At 40.3% G+C, this 20,000-nt stretch overlaps 2 protein-coding genes across 2 annotated transcripts in view; both read right to left on the bottom strand.

Annotated features, from left to right (window-relative positions):
* The window catches only part of LOC117829940 (signal transducer and activator of transcription 5B-like), a 29,080-nt gene extending 21,287 nt beyond the window's left edge, over positions 1–7,793 (bottom strand). The window contains exons 1-2 of the mRNA XM_034707761.1: positions 7,621–7,793; positions 1,143–1,277 (exon numbers count right to left, since the gene is read on the bottom strand). Of these exons, the coding sequence (XP_034563652.1) occupies positions 1,143–1,270 (128 nt within the window). The 5' untranslated portion in view covers positions 1,271–1,277; positions 7,621–7,793. The remainder of the gene's footprint in view (positions 1–1,142; positions 1,278–7,620) is intronic.
* A 2,448-nt stretch (positions 7,794–10,241) lies between these two features.
* LOC117830055 (caveolae-associated protein 1-like) overlaps positions 10,242–20,000 on the bottom strand; it is a 39,759-nt gene continuing 30,000 nt past the window's right edge. Inside the window, exon 2 of the mRNA XM_034707963.1 lies at positions 10,242–13,956. Coding sequence (XP_034563854.1) covers positions 13,084–13,956 — 873 coding nt within the window. The 3' untranslated portion in view covers positions 10,242–13,083. The remainder of the gene's footprint in view (positions 13,957–20,000) is intronic.

The raw sequence follows: 20,000 nt of genomic DNA, 5'->3' as shown, positions 1-20,000 counted from the left end.
TATTCAGTCTGTTAAATAAAAGAAAAAGGTATAGACCTGATCTATGAGAGAGGTAACCTTAATCACTTCTGCGAGCCCATATGAAGCCCAGTTAAAACAAACGTGACCAGCTTGGACTGAATGAATGTGGGAGGAGCGCGCAGTTCAGTGGACCTGCGCTCGACACTGCAGCCCGGAGGAGTCGAGCGCAGATCCACTGAACTTTCAGCACAGAGCGCCTCGTCAGAAGTTGCAGAACTTTGCTTTTATAAGCCCGTTACCCACCCAGTATTACTCTACTTTAAACTGCTCTGTTGACATATATGATTGCCCAGTTAATTAATTCTCTATCCATCCACAACCATGGCACATTCCCCTATACTTCATCATTTCAATTTTAATTTAGGTTCAATGTATGTAGATTTATGTTCGTATGTATGGTGTATGTATGTGTGAATGTATTTGTAGTTGTTGAGCTAACTCTGTTCTTACACCACTGCCCTCTTGCCTTTAAATTGCACCTCAAGGACAAATAAAGTTTTTTGAATTAAACTGAAAGTGAGAGAGGAGGATTATCTGCTAAATTGTAAAAATCTTTGTCTGTCATTTGATTCCAGCTATCGGTTGTACTATCAAGTAAGCACTGCCTCCTTTAGTATAACTGGCTTCACCATTTAATGTAGTTGAGCTTGGCCTTGTGTGATGACGAAAGACTGGAGCAGTGTTTGAAGGGAACCCTTCTCCTCTTGCAAAAATATGCGTCTTGGGAACTCACATACACGCATTTTTGACACACAAATTTAGCGAGTAAACACAAAATATTCTCGTGTTCTGATCGCGATCGTTTGTATTTGGTGTGACCGCGGCATTGACTGCCTATATGAGCTATACCTTAAACTGGCACTTACTCCTATGACAAATCTAACACACTCATGATTATTCTTTATTAAGTAAACTGCAGGCTTTATGGAGGTGAAGACAATCAGTCTCCGTTTGATTTGAATCTTTATGTTTTAACTGAAGCTGGGAAAATATTCAGAGCAGTCTCTTTTTTCAGATCATGCTTTTAAAAAGACATTCAGCCCACATTGGCATCAAACTAAACAGACTGACAGTGGCGTTGAAACTTCTAAATCAAAATAAAGATCATATATATTGCATACCAAAGCTGGCTCTCGATCCACTGGGCCAGGTAATGTCGCACCTCGATGGGGAAGTGCTGGCCATACAGAGCCTGCATCTGGTGTAACGCCTCACCCTGCAGCTGCTGGGCCTGGATCCACATTGCCATGGTGCTCCTGTGGAGGCAGAGGGATGGGTTGCGAGAATTTAGAAAAACAGCGAAAGAATGAAGGAGGGGAAAGTGAGATTAGAATAAAAGAAAACAGCTTTGGAACTATTACAACTTTGGAATTAACAGGATTATTAAAATACTCTCATTAAATAAAGCAAAATAAAGCCTTCCAGAGTGAGGGTAGGGATGAAAGTAACATTAACAAATGTCAAACTTAAATCCTATACGTGTACAAAGATAAGTTCAGCAAAGTCCTGATCATTGTTCTCATAGAGTAGATAGTGTATTACAAAAGAAAGCCAGTGGTGGTCTTTGCAGCTGCCCACAGAAGACAGAAAGAGCTGGAACTGGGGGCTAATCCAAGCTAATCCAGCTTGGACCTGGCTGCTCCAGCTTACATTTGGTCACAGGAAAATGGATTGGATGAAATGGGATTCAGGCTAACTAAGCAACGAGAAATCAGAGATGGCTGTGCCAAAATTACAGAGACCTTGCTCCATCACAACAACCCGGATCGAGTGATTGAATCAACGGGACCGAACACCAGACACAGAGCTGACGAGGGAGCGGTCTCTTTGTTTACATTTCAATGTTTGTCTCTTACACGTGTGTGTTTCCTGAGGTAGACTTACATCTAACCGACGTAGATTTCATGCTGTTGTATTGTGTGCTGTAGTACAAAGAGAGAGAGTCCACGTGGCAGATGGGTAAGGGTTCATGGATGGCATAACTTCCTCCCAGGGAATTTAGGATTGCGTAAAATCAAGCACAATATTCGCTTATTCTTTATCCAAACCATGATGTGTTCCTTAACCCATCTTCCAGCGTTAACCAGATGTGCGTCTAACATGAGTCTGGTTCTGCTCGAGGTTTCTGCCTGTCTCTCACTTTAACTCTTCCTGTCCCATCAAAGTTGCTAAACATAGACCTTTCTGGAGTCCCTGAGCTCCCTTGTCTCGTAGGTTCCTCCGAGTCGCTGCCGTAGATTTCCAGCTCCTACAACTACTACTATCCGTCTCACCCAAGCGGCAACCTCTGGTCTCAAACGATGAAGCCAATGCGGAAGTGTTATAAACTGCAATACATTGAGAATCTGCTTGAGGCTGGCTGCAGGAACACCAGAAACCACATAGACATGAATGGGAAAAAGACGATCTTTGCAGCATTAATAAACATGTTTACAGCCTGGTTCAAAAAAACAGCTTGGCTCTACAAAGCTAATCTCTCTATCGGCACACGCTGTGCAGGGGGTGAATTTTTTTCTAACCTGACGGTTCAGAAGATATTAAGATTACAAGTTTTTGCCCAAATAAGGACATGACTGACGTGACTCCCGGTCGGGAACACATAGCTGTTGGCTCGGAGGCTCAAAGTCCTTCCCTTGGCCTTTATGCACACTCTGCCTGGTTGAGTTCTGCATTTACAATATGGCTGCCGCCGTCGATTGGCTTCAAAACAGCACTCAGGAACAGATGGGTGACGTCACGGGTACTGCATCCATATTTTATACAGTCTATGGTCTCACCACTATCATCTCTCTCTCTCTCTCTCTCTCTCTCTCTCTCTCTTCATCTCCCTCTATCCCTCTCTCCATCACGGTCTCAGCAGATGTGTGTCTAACATGAGTCTGGTCCTGCTGGAGGTTTCTGCCTGTTAAAGGAAGTTTGTCCTTGCCACTGTAACTTGCTAAATGCTGCAAAGTGCTCTGCTCATGGTGGATTAAAGGTGACATATCATGCAAAATTGACTTTTTAATGGTTCTTTACCTGAAATATGTGTCCCTGGCATGTCTACAAACCCCCCGAGAATGTAAAAAATCCATTCTGCCCCTGTTTTGATTTCTACAGCTTTCTGTAAATGTGTGTGAAACGAGCCGTTTCAGACTTCCGTGTTTTTGTTACGTAACAACAATATCCGGTCTGTCACGGAGTCAGAGCTCGGAGCTTGTTCAGCCCATAGACTGTATAAAATAATACTGAATCCCTCCTCCGTTTTTCATTACCTGCACAAATGTGTGCTAACAAGGAGCTTAGGAGGGAGGCATGCTAGTTGTAGGCTGTCTTAATAAACACAAAGGTCGGTTTTACTCCCCACGTCTGCAGATTTGAAGATCTAGTGGATGATTTTTATTTATCATGGACAAGTGCTAGCGCTAGTTAGCATAGCTACATAGCTACATGTCGTAGCTGTAGCTGTGTAGCAAGACACACATCTACATACTGACAAATAAAACAACAAGAAACACAGAATCTGAGACCAATCCTTCAGAAAAGGTCCTGCTGCCTCTCTGTCAGAAGTCGGTTTTACTCCCCACGTCTGCAGATTTGAAGATCTAGTGGATGATTTTTATTTGTCATAGATAAGTGCTAGCGCTAATTAGCATAGCCACATAGCTACATGTTCATAGCTGTAGCTGTAGCTGTAGCTGTAGCTGTGTACGAAGACACACGTCGACATACTGACAAATAAAACAACAAGAAACACTAAATCTGTGACCAATCCTTCATAAAAGGTCCTGCTGCCTTTCTGGCAGAGGTCGGTTTTACTCCCCACGTCTGCAGATTTGAAGATCTAGTGGATGATTTTTATTTATCATGGATAAGTGCTAGCGCTAGTTAGCATAGCCACATAGCTACATGTTCGTAGCTGTGTACCAAGACACACGTCGACATACTAATAAATAAAACAACAAGAAACACTAAATCTATGACCAATCGTTCAGGAAGGTCCTGCTACAGGCGCCTCTCCGTCAGGATCAGATTCTGGATCAGATTCAGAGGGTTGAAGTAACGTAATCTCTGAGTAGCCGTGTGTATTCAGCCAACATGTAAACATTAGATCAACGTGCTGGAGAGCCGAGGCACATCCACTTCCGGAGGGGGCGTGGTCAGAGGGAAAACAGAGTGTTCTGATGACTGCTGAAGAAGAGGGATTTTCAGGCATGCCAAAATCTGATTTCAAAGTGTTTTTTTGAGCATAAACTTTAAAGACATGTTTTGGGGACCTCTTAGACCACTATATATTGTTGAAAAAAGCGTGATATGTCACCTTTAAGATGAGATCAGACTGAGTCCTGTCTGTAAGATGGGACTGGATCTTATCCTGTCTTGATGTTGGGTCTTTGTTAATAATAGAACATAGAGTACGGTCTAGACCTGCTCTGTTTGGAAAGAGTCTGAGGATAATGTTTGTTGTGATTGGGTGCAGAAATTTTACAGCCTGATGGCCTTTGACATCAGATAGGTTTTGATTACAAGTAGAAAGAAAAGCACTACAAGCAGTTCAGACAGGAGTAACCCATGTCCTGCTTTATGAGGCGGTCTCAGTACTGCGCAGAGCTCTGGATCAAGACTGATGTTTATCAAAAGTGCAATTTGTACTCACATTGGCAATCAGTTGAGAGGCCTTACATTTATGATATTAGGATTAATGGGTCAGGTTGAGGGTCGAGGTTGTTGTTTTTACTGTTTTTCAGAATGGGTTGCACAAGAACACCAGAGGAAACGATACAGATAATAATTGAATGGAAGCTTTCTACTCAATTTACAAAGTGATGTTATCTGTCCATAATTACAGCTTGCTAACTGGCCGGGCCTGCAGGAGACAATCTTATTAAAAAGAGCTTCACAGCTGCTGTCGAAAGATGACAGCAGTGGATGGAACAGGTGACTGCAAGTCTACAACTGAAGATGGACATTTTTATGCAAAGATGGAACTGTGTTGAAATGTATTTGGATATGTAATCATGTGATATGTAAGATGTAGCTGAGCTCTGCAAAGAGCGTTGCTGTACGGTTGGCCCTGACCTCTGCCGAAAATGCCCGTCATTAAATTATGTTTTATTGTATTATATAAATATATTTAAATTCCACCAGATCCGTTGTCCGGTCCATCTCTGATCCGTCACAGCACCGATCCGATAGGTTTCTATTCTAGTCAATGAGTTAACTTCCACTGGATCCACTCCGTTGCGTGTCGGCTGCGTCTCTAATCCGGCAGGTCGGAATGAAACGGATCAGATACACAAGACTTCTATTTTTGCCGGAGCACGATGCATCAATCTCAACAGAGCAGATGGAGCGGGACAGGAAGTCAGGTTTCACCAAAAAAAAATGAAAACATCCGGTTAATTTTCAGAATAAAACACTCTGTGTTATCACCAGATCGTATTTCACTTAACTACAACAACAAACTGTCATGATGAGCGGAGCCAGGCCTGGAGTCAACAGGTCAGAGGTTTTCAGAGGACCAGAAAGACAACATGGATGAGGAGAGGAGGAGGAGAATCCTTGATTCAGTAATTACAGCAGGGAAACCTCGGTCACGTGACTCCAGCCGTCCGGCGGTCCTGCTCCGTGCTGCGTTCTGAAAACGCAACCGGTGGTGTTGGCCAACAAGACAGCACGGAGCCGGACCGCAGCGGATCCAAGTTGGACTGGACATGGACCTGGTGGAAGTCTCGTGTCAGATCTTTGGGTGGAAACCTCCTGGCTGTTCCAAAGTCTAGGGGGCCAAGCATTTTTTATTAGGGGCCCTAGACTGTCTGCCCGAGAAATCTGTAACATTTTTCAATCACTTCTTAAAACTCACTTTTATAGACATGTTTATGTGATGTCGTCTTCTTACTGCCTTTTATGTCAATTTACCTTGTAATCTCATTTTATTTTTTGCTCTCCTAATATCTCATTTACTGCCTTTATTGATTTTACTCCAGGGATCGGCATTCCAAGCCAAAATACTATTCGATAATCATTGGCATGTATTTGACGATAGAAATAATATAATAATCATCTGCATATCCTTAAAGCTGGGGTTGGTAGTCAGATTTAGATACACTTTTTGTTATACTGGTTAAAATGATCTTTATGTCCCGATGGCAATCAATAGATAATGTGTTCTTAAAAAAGAGGTAAAAAAAAAGCTGCTATCTACAGCCGGAGTAAACCTGGGAAAACACCAACCAATCCCTGTCATCAGGAGCCAAGTTATGAAACCAATCAAATCCTGTCCTGCCGTTCTGCCCGCCTCCTGCAAAGCGTACACTTCATGTTTGTTTGTGTTTTTAACTTTCACTAGACAGAGTCCTGAATGCTACATTCATGCTAGTTTTCCGTGAGTACCAACCCTAGCTTTAATGTGGTCAGCATTCTTCATCTTCTGTCATTTAATGCAGTTAGCAAACAATTTGCACCGGTGAAATTTTTACTTTTAAAATTAGAAAATCATCAAAGTAACTCTTCGATTTTTACAAAGTGACTGAATATTTGAATATTCCAAAATCATTGCCTATCCCTATTTTATTAATTTACTGCTTTTATCTGCATATCCTTAAACACTTTACCTATATCGATGATTTTATCTCTGTTAAGCTTTTATTTCAACTCATTGCTTTTACCTTTCTTTTAATGCTTTATTCCTTTTTTACTGCTTGAATCCCCTTTTTATTCTTTCTTTCCTTTGATATTTTTAACTGTCTTATTATCTTGGTCCCCTGGTCTCAATTCTTATCGTTGGGTTATTGGGTTGCCTGTGTTAAATTGGGTCTTTTGTGTTTGTTTTCCAAATGTGTGACTTTAATTTTGTTTAAAGTCTGTAAATAAATAAAGGTATTATCATTATCATTATTATTAAACGTGATTAGTGAATTCAAAATATATTGAATAACAAAAGAAAACAATCTAGATGTAAATTCCTCTGCAATGACCTGATGAATCCATCTTGATGCACAAATTGGTGCAACAGGGGTTCACAGTTTCAGGGAAGGGCCATCAAATCTCCACAGTCTATATGTGTTGTGAGTAATCAGGAAACATGCAACTTTAGGTCAACTTTATAAACTGCAAGTATTTTAAACTAATCCCACAGACAGATTTTAAAGCACTTCTGTCTGATAGGTTTAATTTAACAAACCATGTCATGTAGTAAGAGAGAAAGCAGAGGAGCAGAGCAGTAATTCATGTGTTGCACAGCCGTGTGGATGTGTTCAGTCCCGCCTTCCTCTCCCCCCCTCTCTCTCTCTCTCTCTCTCTCTGCAGCTTTCTCTTTCGTCAACTCTCAGAAATAGCTTAGCTTGCAAACTTGGGGAGCACTGATGAAAGCAGCCAGAGATTTCAATGCACCAAACTTGCAAATGGCGATCTGTGAGGAGGACTGAGGAGATGAAAAGCTGCACATGCTGACTGTGAAGGTCCGGAATCCGCATTACATTTACCAGAGAGACCACACGCAGCAAGGTTTGCTAGCCTGCGGTGGTTAAAAGGCTAACACAGCAAAGAGCTCGACCCAAACTTCACTTTCATGCGCCACAAGTAGTAAACAGCTCAGTCTCAGTTTCAGCTTTCACTTACCTTTAAAGAGACTGACGCAAGTCTTCAAGAAACACCATGAGCAGCAGACAGCACGAGCACACCTCACCTTTAAAGCCAACACACATTAGTTATCATACATGTCACATCGCAAACTACTTTAACGCCTTCTGGGTTCATGGTAAAGCAGCTGTTGTTGTTTAGCATCAAGCTGAGAAAGGCTGCCAAACACAACTTCCGGTTACGGGTTTCAAAATAAAAGCACATCGTTATAATCGCGATTGAACACAAGAATACTTCCCATCATACTAAATCAGCTAAATGTTTTTTGTACACATTCATCCACGTTATATTTAAGTTTTTAAGTTGAATACTTAAGTTTTTCACTTACTAAAAGTAGAACAGTAACACTTTGAATAGTAACCTTTTTAATGTCGTACCGGAAGCTTCTCCTTCCGGTTGTCTTCATGCTAACTCCCGGTAACTTTGACGCTCCTGTATTTCCGCCATAGATCAGCCCCACCTCTGTGCTGATGAATTACAATAATACAACGCAACATTATAATCCAAACTGGGACTAAACATTCATAAAAAAATTAATTAAAAAAATCTAAAAATCTAAAAATAAAAACTGAGTACATAAATCATATTTGTGTAAGGTGTATTTTCCTTTTATATACCTTTTTGCTTATTTCTTTCATAATAATAAGGATTTTATTTGCAGAGCACTTTTCCAAAACCAAGTTACAAAGTGTTTTACATTAAATAAAAATGAAAATAAATGAAACATTAAAAATACATAAAATTCCCCTAAGACAACTCTTAAGGAATACAATTCTATGAAAATATATTTCTTAAAACGGTTCAAATTAAATTAAATTCAGATAAAATCAGGATGTTTTCAGAAGAGATTTAAAAGAGCTCACTGATTAATCTTTGCATCTTATTTATATTTTTCTTTATTTTTTAAACCCTCCACAACTGATGTGGTAACTTTTATTCTACTTTTAAGGATCCATTGCTGATCACTATTTCATTATTCTCTGCACTGTGGCTGTTGGAGACAGAATTTAGTTTATATTTAGCTTTTTTTTCCCCCAACATATCTCTGCATAAGAAAATGGATAGCACAATTTTGTATGTGTCTATGTCATTTTTAGATTAAACAAATGATGGAGCCTTCGTTGGAAATGTAGATAGATGGAGGAGTTAAAAATGTAAATAGATGGGTCACTTATCTGAATTTAATACACCTACAGGACATTTTTGTCCTCACCAAGACACAAGCCTAAACTGGCTGAAAAACTCACCCACCAGTGAATTTAAGGTTTGTATAAAATTGGCTCAAACAGTAGCCTCATGTTGTGCCTTGGGATGCACCGATATGGTCGGGAACCCCTGGGGGGTCACGAGACACAAATCGTGAGATGTCTTCCAGAATGTTTTTTTTAAGTTATCTAAAAATAGTACACTTTACCCATTACAGTAAAAAATATTGACATTAAAAATAGTAGCTAAACTTGAAACAAAACCTTGAAAATAGAAAACGTAATGAGTTTTCTGTCTTTCTTTGTTCCCAGATGACTCCTAAGTTTAGGGTTAGTGATTAGTTCATTATCAAAAGCATCAGGAGCAGTAGGTTCATTCATAACAGCCCAGGAAACGCAGACACATGCTCATATAGGTAGGCTCATTTTCTGCAGACAAGCTAAATGAAGCCACATTAAATCACTTCAGGGGGCAGGGGGGTCGTGAATCTTTGGCATCTATATTTTGGGAGTCACGGGCCGAAAAGTTTGGGAACCCCTGGTATATGCAGCCCTGTTGACAGATATTGGCCTATTTTTAGCATTTACAAATTGCACAGCTATTGTCTCACATCCGTTTAATTATAAGAGGTGAGTAATAGCCATATTTTAACACACAAAATAAATGTATTATTTTCAATATAAAATAAATACAAGGACAAACTGATAGTCCTATTTATGTTTGTTTATTCATGGTTGATATTTTACTTTTTTTACTGCTTTTATAAAAGTTTCTAACTTTAATTTAATTGCAAAATAACAGTGTTTATGTTTCCTTCAAATAAGGTTTATGTTGGGATGAGGTACTGAATATACTACTGTGTTTGCAAAGTCCCTTTTTTAATGTAAGAGAACGTTAAAAAGTAAACAGTTATTTTATAATGTATGATATTGATTTTGTGCTCACTAAAAGACAGTGAAATTAAGGCCTGAAAGATTTTTACAGATTTATTAGAGTCCCTGTGGGAATTAATGACAACATTTATTTTTAAAGTGACAATCAATCAAAGAAGTTATGTTTGGGTGTCAGCCATTTTTTAAATTTTGTTTTTACATCAAAATCAGCCCTGAGTTTCTCAATCAGGACATCCCTAGTAGTGGTCGGTGTCCTTTAAGCATTGACATCTGTGATTACTGACATCACTGTGACATTTGATTATAATGTTATGAGGATGCTGATGATATAACAAAACAATCATAATGGAATATCATTTGAAAAGTATTGTTAGAGCAATTTTTTTGTCTTCTTACAGTATCTAACTCTGCATCATCACAGCGATGCTTAACACACAGATATCAATGACATACATCTTGTTGAATGATTTTTATAAAATGAAATACAAAAGAAACACGAGCTTGTGAACCAAATAGCTTTTATTCATTAGATCATTAGTGGTTAAGTAATGAAACATTATACAGGAATCAGTTACCAACAAAACAAGAGCAAGGAAACAGTTAAGTGTGAACTACATTTTGTGCTTCGCTGTTCCAGGCCTCAGCACAGCTGCATGTTGTTACTGCTCTGACACACATTGTTAATCTTCTTTGAATGGCTGAGCATTGAAACGCTAAAAGAATGATCTCTCTGAATTGTGCATCAAAAAGCTACATTATTTGATCATTGTTTACATATAAAAGAGTGTGGGTAGCACATGCTGCACAGTGACATGTGCAAACATCAAAATAAGAAGCTGTTCTAAATGAAGGAGAAGAGGGGCAGGCAGTAGAAGGCAAGAGGCTCTCTGCTAAATCAAATCATAATGCTGATGATCTGCAGAGGCAGTGATTCACATTATATACATAAAGAGAAAAAAACAAGTAAAAACTGTCACGTATTTCAGACGGTCACCAAACTATGACAGTTAAAATGGCGATGCTGTGGTCTTTGGTAACTGAAGAATCTCATGTTTTATTTCACAAACTTATCTTGAGTCTACCTCCTCCTCTGCTCTTTGATCGGTTCAGGAGGAACTCCTGCTTCAAGGCCCCGCTACCCTAACCAGACTTTGTTCAGAATATGCATAGAGGAACGCAAATTTACTTTGAATGTGCTATAAAACTGCAGTCAGAGCAGAACATTCAAGAGTGTCGATCATTAGTTCTTGGATTAAATCTTGCAAGGCACTCTCAATAAACCACCAAACGTGGTGAATATATAAAACATATTTATACATCTTGTTAAAAAAATCTGACTTTAATGTGGACTTTGGAACGCAATCATCAATTGAAAGAGAACAGTTACAGATCAGGTAAAATGCACCTTTAACCTGGAGCAGAGAAGATCATGGTGAGATGATTGGACACTAGGGGGCAGTGTCACACCGCAGCATTAACTTACACTCGTTTGGAAACTTCTGCACATTCACTGGACCCCAAATACACACTGATGATAAGAGTCCTGGCTGGTTCTATCAAAGTATGTTTGTGTAGTTGCTGAAAGAATTGGTCCTTATCTCAGTTTAAATGAAAAACATGTTTAAATAGCACATAACACGTGTAAAGAGGATGAGAGGGTGAAATGTAAGGGACCTATGAGAGAGCTATCTGGGCTCTGTGTTTTGCAGACCTTCATTTTCATGGGCACTGTGTAGTCTTGGAGAAAACTGGCAGTAAAATGCTAGAAAAACTTGAAACAAGATGAGCTAAGAGGACAGCTGTCAGGCAACAACCTGTCTGATGAAAAGGAGATGACAAATTATACACAAATATTCAACTGTGGGCTCCGAAACGTGACATTAAACAGAGTCAATGTGCTTCTAAATAGAGAGTAAAGCAGAGTAAGATAACACTTGTTTAAACAGCTGGAGAATGAATGAGCTGGAAGGAATACATTTGTGTCTGTGAGTTGTAAAATATTAACAAAACACAAGGAATTTATGAATGAAGCATGAAGATGTGCTCAATGTGTTTTAAAAAACTGGAGAATCTGCATCCCCCCCTTCCAAAAAAAAATTTTCTTTATGTCAACAAATACTCAAATTCAGCGGGCAGGATGAGGAGTCATTTCCGTGTTCTCATGCCACTGGTCGTGAGTGGTTAGCACTTTGATTTGAGAATGGAAATGCAAAAAAGTTTATTTTAACGGTCTCCTAATGACCTCTCTGAATCATCCCAACCCTCCCTCACTTCCCCCCAAGATAAAGTTTCTGCTTCCACATCTCCTTCTTCTTTTAATTTTCACGACCATCAACTAATCCCAAACAGAAAGATTCTAAACAACCCTTTGGGTGCTCTAACAAATACAATACGATTTTTATTGAGCCCTTACATATATTTAAAGTACAACCTTAAGTTGCTAAGATTTTATCCCACGCAGGTCTGTTTGTATTTTTGACCATCATTCCTAATGATAACGTAGTCATCTGCTGAGATCTGGGGATGTGGACTGTCAGAGCCGGCTCCATCAAATGGGCACCGGGTTGCTGCTGACTCACTAATCTCTATTTACAGATTCAGACCAAGTTTGCATTTTTACCTTTTGAATATCGTCATCGTAATGTTTCTATTTCGGCAAACTTAAGGCCTATAAATTGTAGGTTTGAGTGAAGCCACTGCATCGATCTAACGACTGCTGGACTGAGACCTTCTTCAAACACTGGGGGAAACAGATTTTGGATGTCAGGAACACCAGAAACACTGAAAAGCTGGGATGCAATCCCAGCGAGCGTCGGCAAACAATGTTTGGCAATGATTGGCTTCCAGATTCTCTTCCCTCTTTGCATGTGCACTGATTTTCTAAACTAAAACTCTAATCGTCATTATCTTTGCACTTTAGCATGTCTTCTTTGTGTTAGGCATAACCAGCTCAAGACATGGCTTTCATTTAAAGTGGTTTTTGGGTTCACCTGATGGTTGTGAGTCTAAAATGTACTCTAGATTCTTTTCTCTGTGGCCATCAGCAAGTCTGGAGCGGTATGCATGCTGGATTTTGCAGGGCAGGTGATATCTGGAGGGTTAATCTGCGCTAGATTAGTTAGAGTAGTCTGGATAAACTTTGAGTTTGTTAACCACATGTCTGACTTATTGATTTGAAGCAATGACGCCATGTTCCCAGATCTCAGCACACACTTTCCTTCTGATCATAACTTATTATCGTTCAAAGGAATGACAGTCAAAATCTAAAAAAAGACCGAATGATTCTTTAAAAGAGCCTCAGGGTTGGTGCAAAGGGTTCTTTTCGGGATCTCTTCTTCTTTATCTAGTCGCTGTCTCTATCTCTGTCTTCATGCTCATGCAGGACATCTTGGCTGTCCTCCTCTTCATCCTCCTCAGCCTCTTCATCATCCCCTCCTCCATTCATCATCTCCATCTCCACCTCCTCTCCTCCCTCCTCGACCTCTCCTTCCACCCCACAGAAGTGCTCCTCCGGGGACACTTCCACCATCTCGGTGCCTTGGACCACCTCGGCTTCGCCCTCGCGGATCTTCTTGACGTGGAAGGTGAAGGGGGGCACCTTGTACACGGCAGTCTGGGACCGTGCGTAAACTGTGTGGTCAGGTGTAAAGGCCTTCTTCACCTTCTCACGGGACGTCTGCATCTTCTGCTTGCGGTCAGGGTTCATACTCATGCGGGTTCCCAGCTTTCCCATCTTCTTCTCGATGTTGTGACGGGTCTTCTCCAGGTTCTCCTTGGTCTTTTGTTTGGTCTTCTCGATATTATCCTTGGTTTTCTGCCTGGTCTTTTCCAGATTGTCTTTTGTCTTCTGCCTCGTCTGCTCCAGGTTCTCCTTGGCTTTTTGTTTGGTCTTCTCCAGGTTCTGTTTGGTCTTGGCTGTGGTCTTATCCATCTTCTCCTTTGAGAAAACTGTCTTCAGGGTCTGTACACGCTGCAGGCTGCTGCGTTTGATTCTCTCAGCACGAGTCTCCTTAAGGATTTCCTCGACCTCCACTCCCTCCTCATCTGAAGAGAGGTCTACATGGGGTTTGTCTTCCTTCTCTCCCTCTCCCTCCTCTCCAGGCTCTTCATCAGCTTCTTTGAGCTCCAGCAGGCTGCCTCCTCTGCTTCCCGACACTGACTCGGAAACCTTCATTGATTTAGAGACGTTGAGTTTGGAAGGAACCTTCACTTCATCCTGTGAAGAGGAGACAAGAAGAAAGTCAGTGCTACCAACATCAAGAGTCCATCTCATGTGACATTTTAAACAAGCCGCACAGAGCAGCCTGCGCTCTCATCCTGGAGTTATTACACCCAGGTTTAGCTCTTAATCTGAAGCTTTGCCCACATTTAGTATTGATATCCAACATTTCAACATCTTTGTAAAGTTGTGCACACTGAAAATAACAGCAACATTTCTCCACATTTAGCTTGAAAACGTCATTCAAATGAAGTGTTTTTTCACTTTATTTTTGTCATGACCATTATATTTAAGTTAAAATCACTGTTTAATCTAAATGCTAAATGTTAAATCTAAATGTTTAATGTTAAACCCAAATGTTAAATCTAAATGTTGAATCTAAATGTTACATTTTAAATCTCAATGTTAAATCTAAATGTTAAATGTTAAATGTTAAATGTTAAATGTTAAATCTCAATGCTAAATACAGATACAGATACCCCAACCATGGTCTGTCAGTACTGACTCCTACAGGTTGCTAGCCAGACTGCCCGCCCCCATAATGTGCACTGATTTGGCAGAAAATGTTTGAAAGGCAGTTTTGGAGATTTCAAAGCGCTGAGTCAGAACTGACCCAGTCTAAGGTAATAACAAGCTAACTTCGTATTGCTAAGTCTGTATGAAGCTTTAATTTTGGTATTTCCGCTAGGCGGCAGTGTGAATTTGCATATAAGCTAAATATTTAGGATCGCAGAGCAACATTTAACATTTTCATTTATATTTAACATTTAACGTTAAACATTCAGATTTAACATTTTAAATTCATATTTATATGTAGCATTTAGATTTAACAGTGATTTTAACTTAAATATATGTGTCACGACAAAAGTAATAGTGAAAATGATCACTGATATTCCTGTAATTGTGATAAGAAAGGTGCCTTTTAAAATTTCACTACGTTTTTAAACATTTAAGAGCTAAATGTGGAGAAATGTTGCTGTAATAATTTTCAGTGTGCACAACTTTACAGACAGCGCCCTGTATAATCCCACCTATTTAATAATTTTGTCTTTGAATACTTTAGTTAATGTTCTGTTTGTATACCTCTGACAATCAATATATAAAACCACATTTTATCCCTGCAGTTTGACCTTTAAGCACTTTATGATGGGTGACTTGGGCTTTGTTTTTTGAAGGTTACAGGATTTGGCCTGAGAGGAATTATTGGGATTGTTTTGTGGCAAAAGAAAGGAATGCTGTGACTCTTCTGAAATGTATGTTTGTCTATTAGTGCAGTTTCCCCTTCTCGTCTGGTGTGCACAGGTACACACAGGCGAAATGAAACGATTAACGTGACTCACCAGCCGGGGGTTAGCTAGACAATGAAGGCATTAGAAGCCTAAACAGAGATGTGAGCTGATTACACGAGGAATCTGTGAGGAGACTTGTTCATTTCTGTCATACCAGAGGGAGAGATGACAGAGAAAAATGTGTGACAGAGGAATGGAAACATGGAAATGGAAATAGACGGGGAGGGGCTCTGTCAGAGCGAAGTGTTGAAGTGTTACACAATGAAACCACATTATGATTCAAACTCTGCATATCCTTCCTCTCACATTACTTCAATATGTAGACACAAAACACACTTCAACACACACATACACACATTCAATGGAAAGCTGGAATCATACGTGAGCAGGGAGCTCAAGGACAAACCCATCACAGTCAGGGTGAGCTGAAGTTTTGTGGTCTTATTGTGTGTCTCTGCAAGTTTACACATGCTCTGATTCTGAACTGACTTTATTACAGAGACTGGAGCACGAGCATCAGGGGAGACATGATAGGACAGTGACACAGCAGAAAGGAAGATCAAAGATTTCTTCTTTTAATCAGAACTTAGGATCCTCAGGTAATGAAATATGTGGCTGTCTGGAGCTCATTTCTTGACAGATGTGGGATAAAAATGACTTTGTTATTCTTTATACTCTCATTCAGAGATTTCATGCACATACTCATGTGTTTTTTATTCTCAAACACATACATCAAAAAGTGATCTGTCCTTTTAGTACAGAACGAGGGATGATCATGAGCTGAAGCCTTCTGATGCATGTACTGGTCAGTCTCTCTGCTGCTGCTATCCAGTTCAAATCTTGAACCTAAAACACAGTATTTCCACAAAACCCCAACCAGCAGCCTGAGCTTCCACCTTTGTCCTAGCATGATAGACCCATCCACCAAAAGCACCACACACAGGACAATGTGAGACATTTCCTGCACCATAGCTCCATGCAGTTTCCTCCTGAGATCAACCATTTCAATTTGAATGACCACACTCCCCTCTGGGTAGAGTAATGCCACAGCATGCAAGGCTCCAGGAGTATAATCAATGGACATAGTCTCCATGACATCACTACATCTGTTTTGAAGCCTACCATCTGCGGCAGCCATATTGGAAATGCTGAACTCAACCTAACTTCTGTCGAGCTAGTGTGTGGTAAAGAGGCAGGCTTTGAGCCTCCTAGCCAACAGCTACAGTGTTCCCGTCTGTCAGTCAAGTCAGTTAGGTTCCTTATTTGGGTAAAAACATGTAATCCTAATATCTTCTGAACTGTCGTGTTATAAATAAATTCACCTCGTACAGTGTGTGCTGATAGAGAAATGAGCCACTCAAACTGAAATCATTTTTTGAACCGGGCTGTAAACATGTTTATTTCTGCTGTAAAGATCGTCTTCCTTGAAGCCAGCCTGAAGTGGACACTCGATGAACTGCAGTTTGTAACACTTCCTCATGGGCTTCATATTTTAAGACCAGAGCTTGCAGCTTAGTTCCATTGTTCTCATAGTTGAGAACCTTGCAGCCTCCAGGGCACCAGGGCCAAAGCCAGATTTTGCCAAACTGGGGCACTGACTTCAGATTTTCCAGATGTGGCATTGAGTATTTTTGCACACATGATGAAAAGCATTCCTATTCCACTTTTCAAACTTTCACCACTATGTGTGTGAAAGTGTCTAAGAGAAAGAGAGGCATCATTTACACCTCCTTAGATTTAATCTTAAAGGATGACTGTTCAAAGTTACAGTTTAAATTACAAACAGAAGGAAAATGTGTCTCATTGAAATGCAACAAAATCTTGTAATCTTGTAGTAATACATTCTGAGTACTCTTAAGGATGGCCTCTGACAAATACCAAATCATTGCCCTCATTGTTTCGGCCACTCACAGTTTAAGGGGGGCCAGGGCATCCCTTGGCCACCCCTGGAAACGCCCCTGCAGGGCACAGCAGTTTGGATTTGGGTGTTTAGTTTTCTTACATAAGTATCTTGCACAGCTCAGTTGTGAACCCTCCTGCACAGAACACAAGCATGAACAGACTCCACCTGACCCCGGCCCACCCTGATAAAACATTCCTGCACAGCAACACTGAACTCCTCAGCTCCTCTGATCCCCTGCCTCCTCAATCCTAGATCAACCTTTTACTTTCCTTTCCTCCTTGTGTTCCTGATAAAGACCTCTCTCTCCCTCTCTCTCACCTGCCCCCTTCACCTCGTAAATACAATGCTCCTGCTCCTAATTGAAGGGATGGAAAGGAGGGTGAGAGGAGGGGGTCTTCCTCTTTCCATCATGGCAAATCCTCGTCCAATTGGGCTCCTGAATGTCTGCTTGAGGGCCAAAACTTGTTGTACGTATTGTCTTTTCCTCTCCCTCTACACAGCTTTTATGGTCAAAACAGGAACACAGCCGAGCCCGAACAAAGGACCACAAGGGGAGGGGGGGGGGGCGAGGTGTGGAAAGGGGAGATATTTTTTCTCTGCTGGTGTGTGAATCGAGTAACAGCACAAGTGGGATGATGCTTCAGAGTCTTGGAAAAACCATCTGCTCAGCAGGAAGATGATAGCATCAAAGTGCTGAAGGTGGAGGTATGTGTGCAGAGGGAGGGCGAGGGGGGTCTCTTGTCTATTGTGTTGTGTTGCAGTGGGATGGTGGTTTTATGGAGGTATTGTACTCCAGTATCTTGGGTAAACTTGACCTTGGATGGAGGATTTGGGCTTTCCTGAACAGCTGTGAGGACAGGCGGGGCTGATGGAAAATACCTGCTCCCCTCAATCCTATTACATCTTGTTTCGATCTGCAGGACAATGCAGAGAGTGTTGAAAATCGCTTAAGCACTGTGTGGTCCAAGAAATGGCCTGATGTTTGTCGTAAGAGCTCTTGTCAACAACAAACTGGATGTTTGCATGTTTTTTCTTGGAGAAAATATCCCTCCAATCCCAGGGCGTGGAGTTTCCTATTAAAATTCTGCTCATGAGGAATTGAGTGACTGAAACGATGACTCAAAGTCCAGTAGGGGCGCATCTTTGCTCGGTTAAATTCCAACACCTCTTAAACTCGCTAGAAAACACGCAAAGATTTTCCCACAATGCAACATAAAAAGAATGGTTTGCAAGAGAACGGCACATCATTTGCCTCCGCTCAGGGGCGTCGTAGTGGGGGGAAAAGTGGGACTGACTACCTAGGGCCCAGGTGGGAAGGTGGGCCCCTCATGGGCCTGAAAGTTTTCAACTATGCTTTTCTTTTCTTTTGTTATAACTGCAATAAGATAACTAAAATTGTCTGAATAAATAAACAAACATTTAGAATTCCTTTCTGGAAAAAAGCGGAGTGTCTGTTTACCGCAGCCGTCTGTCAACAGCAGGCAGCTCCTGGGGTGCTGAGTGGACAGTGGCTGCAGAACAGACCGTGAGCCTTGATCAGTCAATGTGGATGTACGATTAATAAGTTAAAAACACATATACAATGGACTATTAGTGTGATTTAAACAGCTGTTTATGCAGAAAAACGCTTGTCATTGTCATAGTTTCATAGCATCAAGTGTGGCTGAATCTGATTGAAAGTAGACTGTGGGTTTTTAGAGTTTTACTTGACTTCATGAGGTCAGATTATACCAAATATTGCCCCCTTATTGTTATTCAACAAGTCACTTGGCTTCAAATAATCTTGTTAAAGAGGTGGACAGTCTGAAGGTCAATATTGTGAAATTATATTTGGAGAAATTGTAATATATATATATATATATATATATACATATATATATATATATATATATATATATATATATATATATATATATATATATATGTGTGTAGCTTAGATTTGAGTCAGTTAACCAGGATAGTTTTAAGCATATATTTTTGTTTAATGCAAATAAACCAGTATTATAGCAGCAATGTTATATTTTGTAGGGTTGACTGTGGTGATGGGACCCACTGAGATATATTTTTAGGGGGCCCAGAATCCCTGGCGACGCATGCTGTGCATGCTTCTCATCCTCATGGCGCCCAAATCTGTTCAGGCACAGCTGATGAACTGAATGGGGAGGGGATACTTCTTACCAGTGTATGTGTATTGTTATTTCACTTTTTAATAACATAGCCTCCTCCCTGGAAGAGCCAGCAAGAGGAGCTTGTTCAAATAAACGGAATAACGTCTACACTGAAAACTGCCGTGATGCTCCTCAGACAGCTGCAGACTGATTTGACTCCTGATTATAACAATGGCAGTTGTGTCAAAATAATATTGACAGACTTTATGTTCAGATTTAATATTTTTGGTCATCCAGAGGTCACAATAACTGGAAAGTTATCAGACATTGAGTGTGACATCCCAGTGTGTCCAATCACAGCTATATCTGATTTGGAATTTCATAATAAAAACAATTGGAAATTTAGCCTATTACAATGATCAAAATGAGATTATGAACAAAATCCCAGTTTCTAGTGACTCATAATAGTTTATACTAATAGTGAACGACCTCAAAATGTAACCCAGCCAATCACAGGTTATTGTGATGTGTCATTTCAAAATAAAAGCAACTTGAAATGAACAAAAATAGTGATAATTCTGGATATTTTCTATCCGAGAAATCATTGTAACATGCTCGTTTCTAATGTTTTTTATTTTGAATTTCCAAATCAGTTAAAGCTGTGATTGGCAGGAACACATTTTGAGGTGTGGTCTGAATCAACATATTTTAGTGGAAACAGGGTTATTGGTGTCAAATATA

Source organism: Notolabrus celidotus, chromosome 18 (genome assembly GCF_009762535.1).
Source record: "Notolabrus celidotus isolate fNotCel1 chromosome 18, fNotCel1.pri, whole genome shotgun sequence".
Lineage (NCBI taxonomy): Eukaryota > Metazoa > Chordata > Actinopteri > Labriformes > Labridae > Notolabrus > Notolabrus celidotus.
The sequence above is the reverse complement of the archived record's forward strand: the minus strand, read 5'-3'. Positions and strand labels throughout refer to the sequence as shown.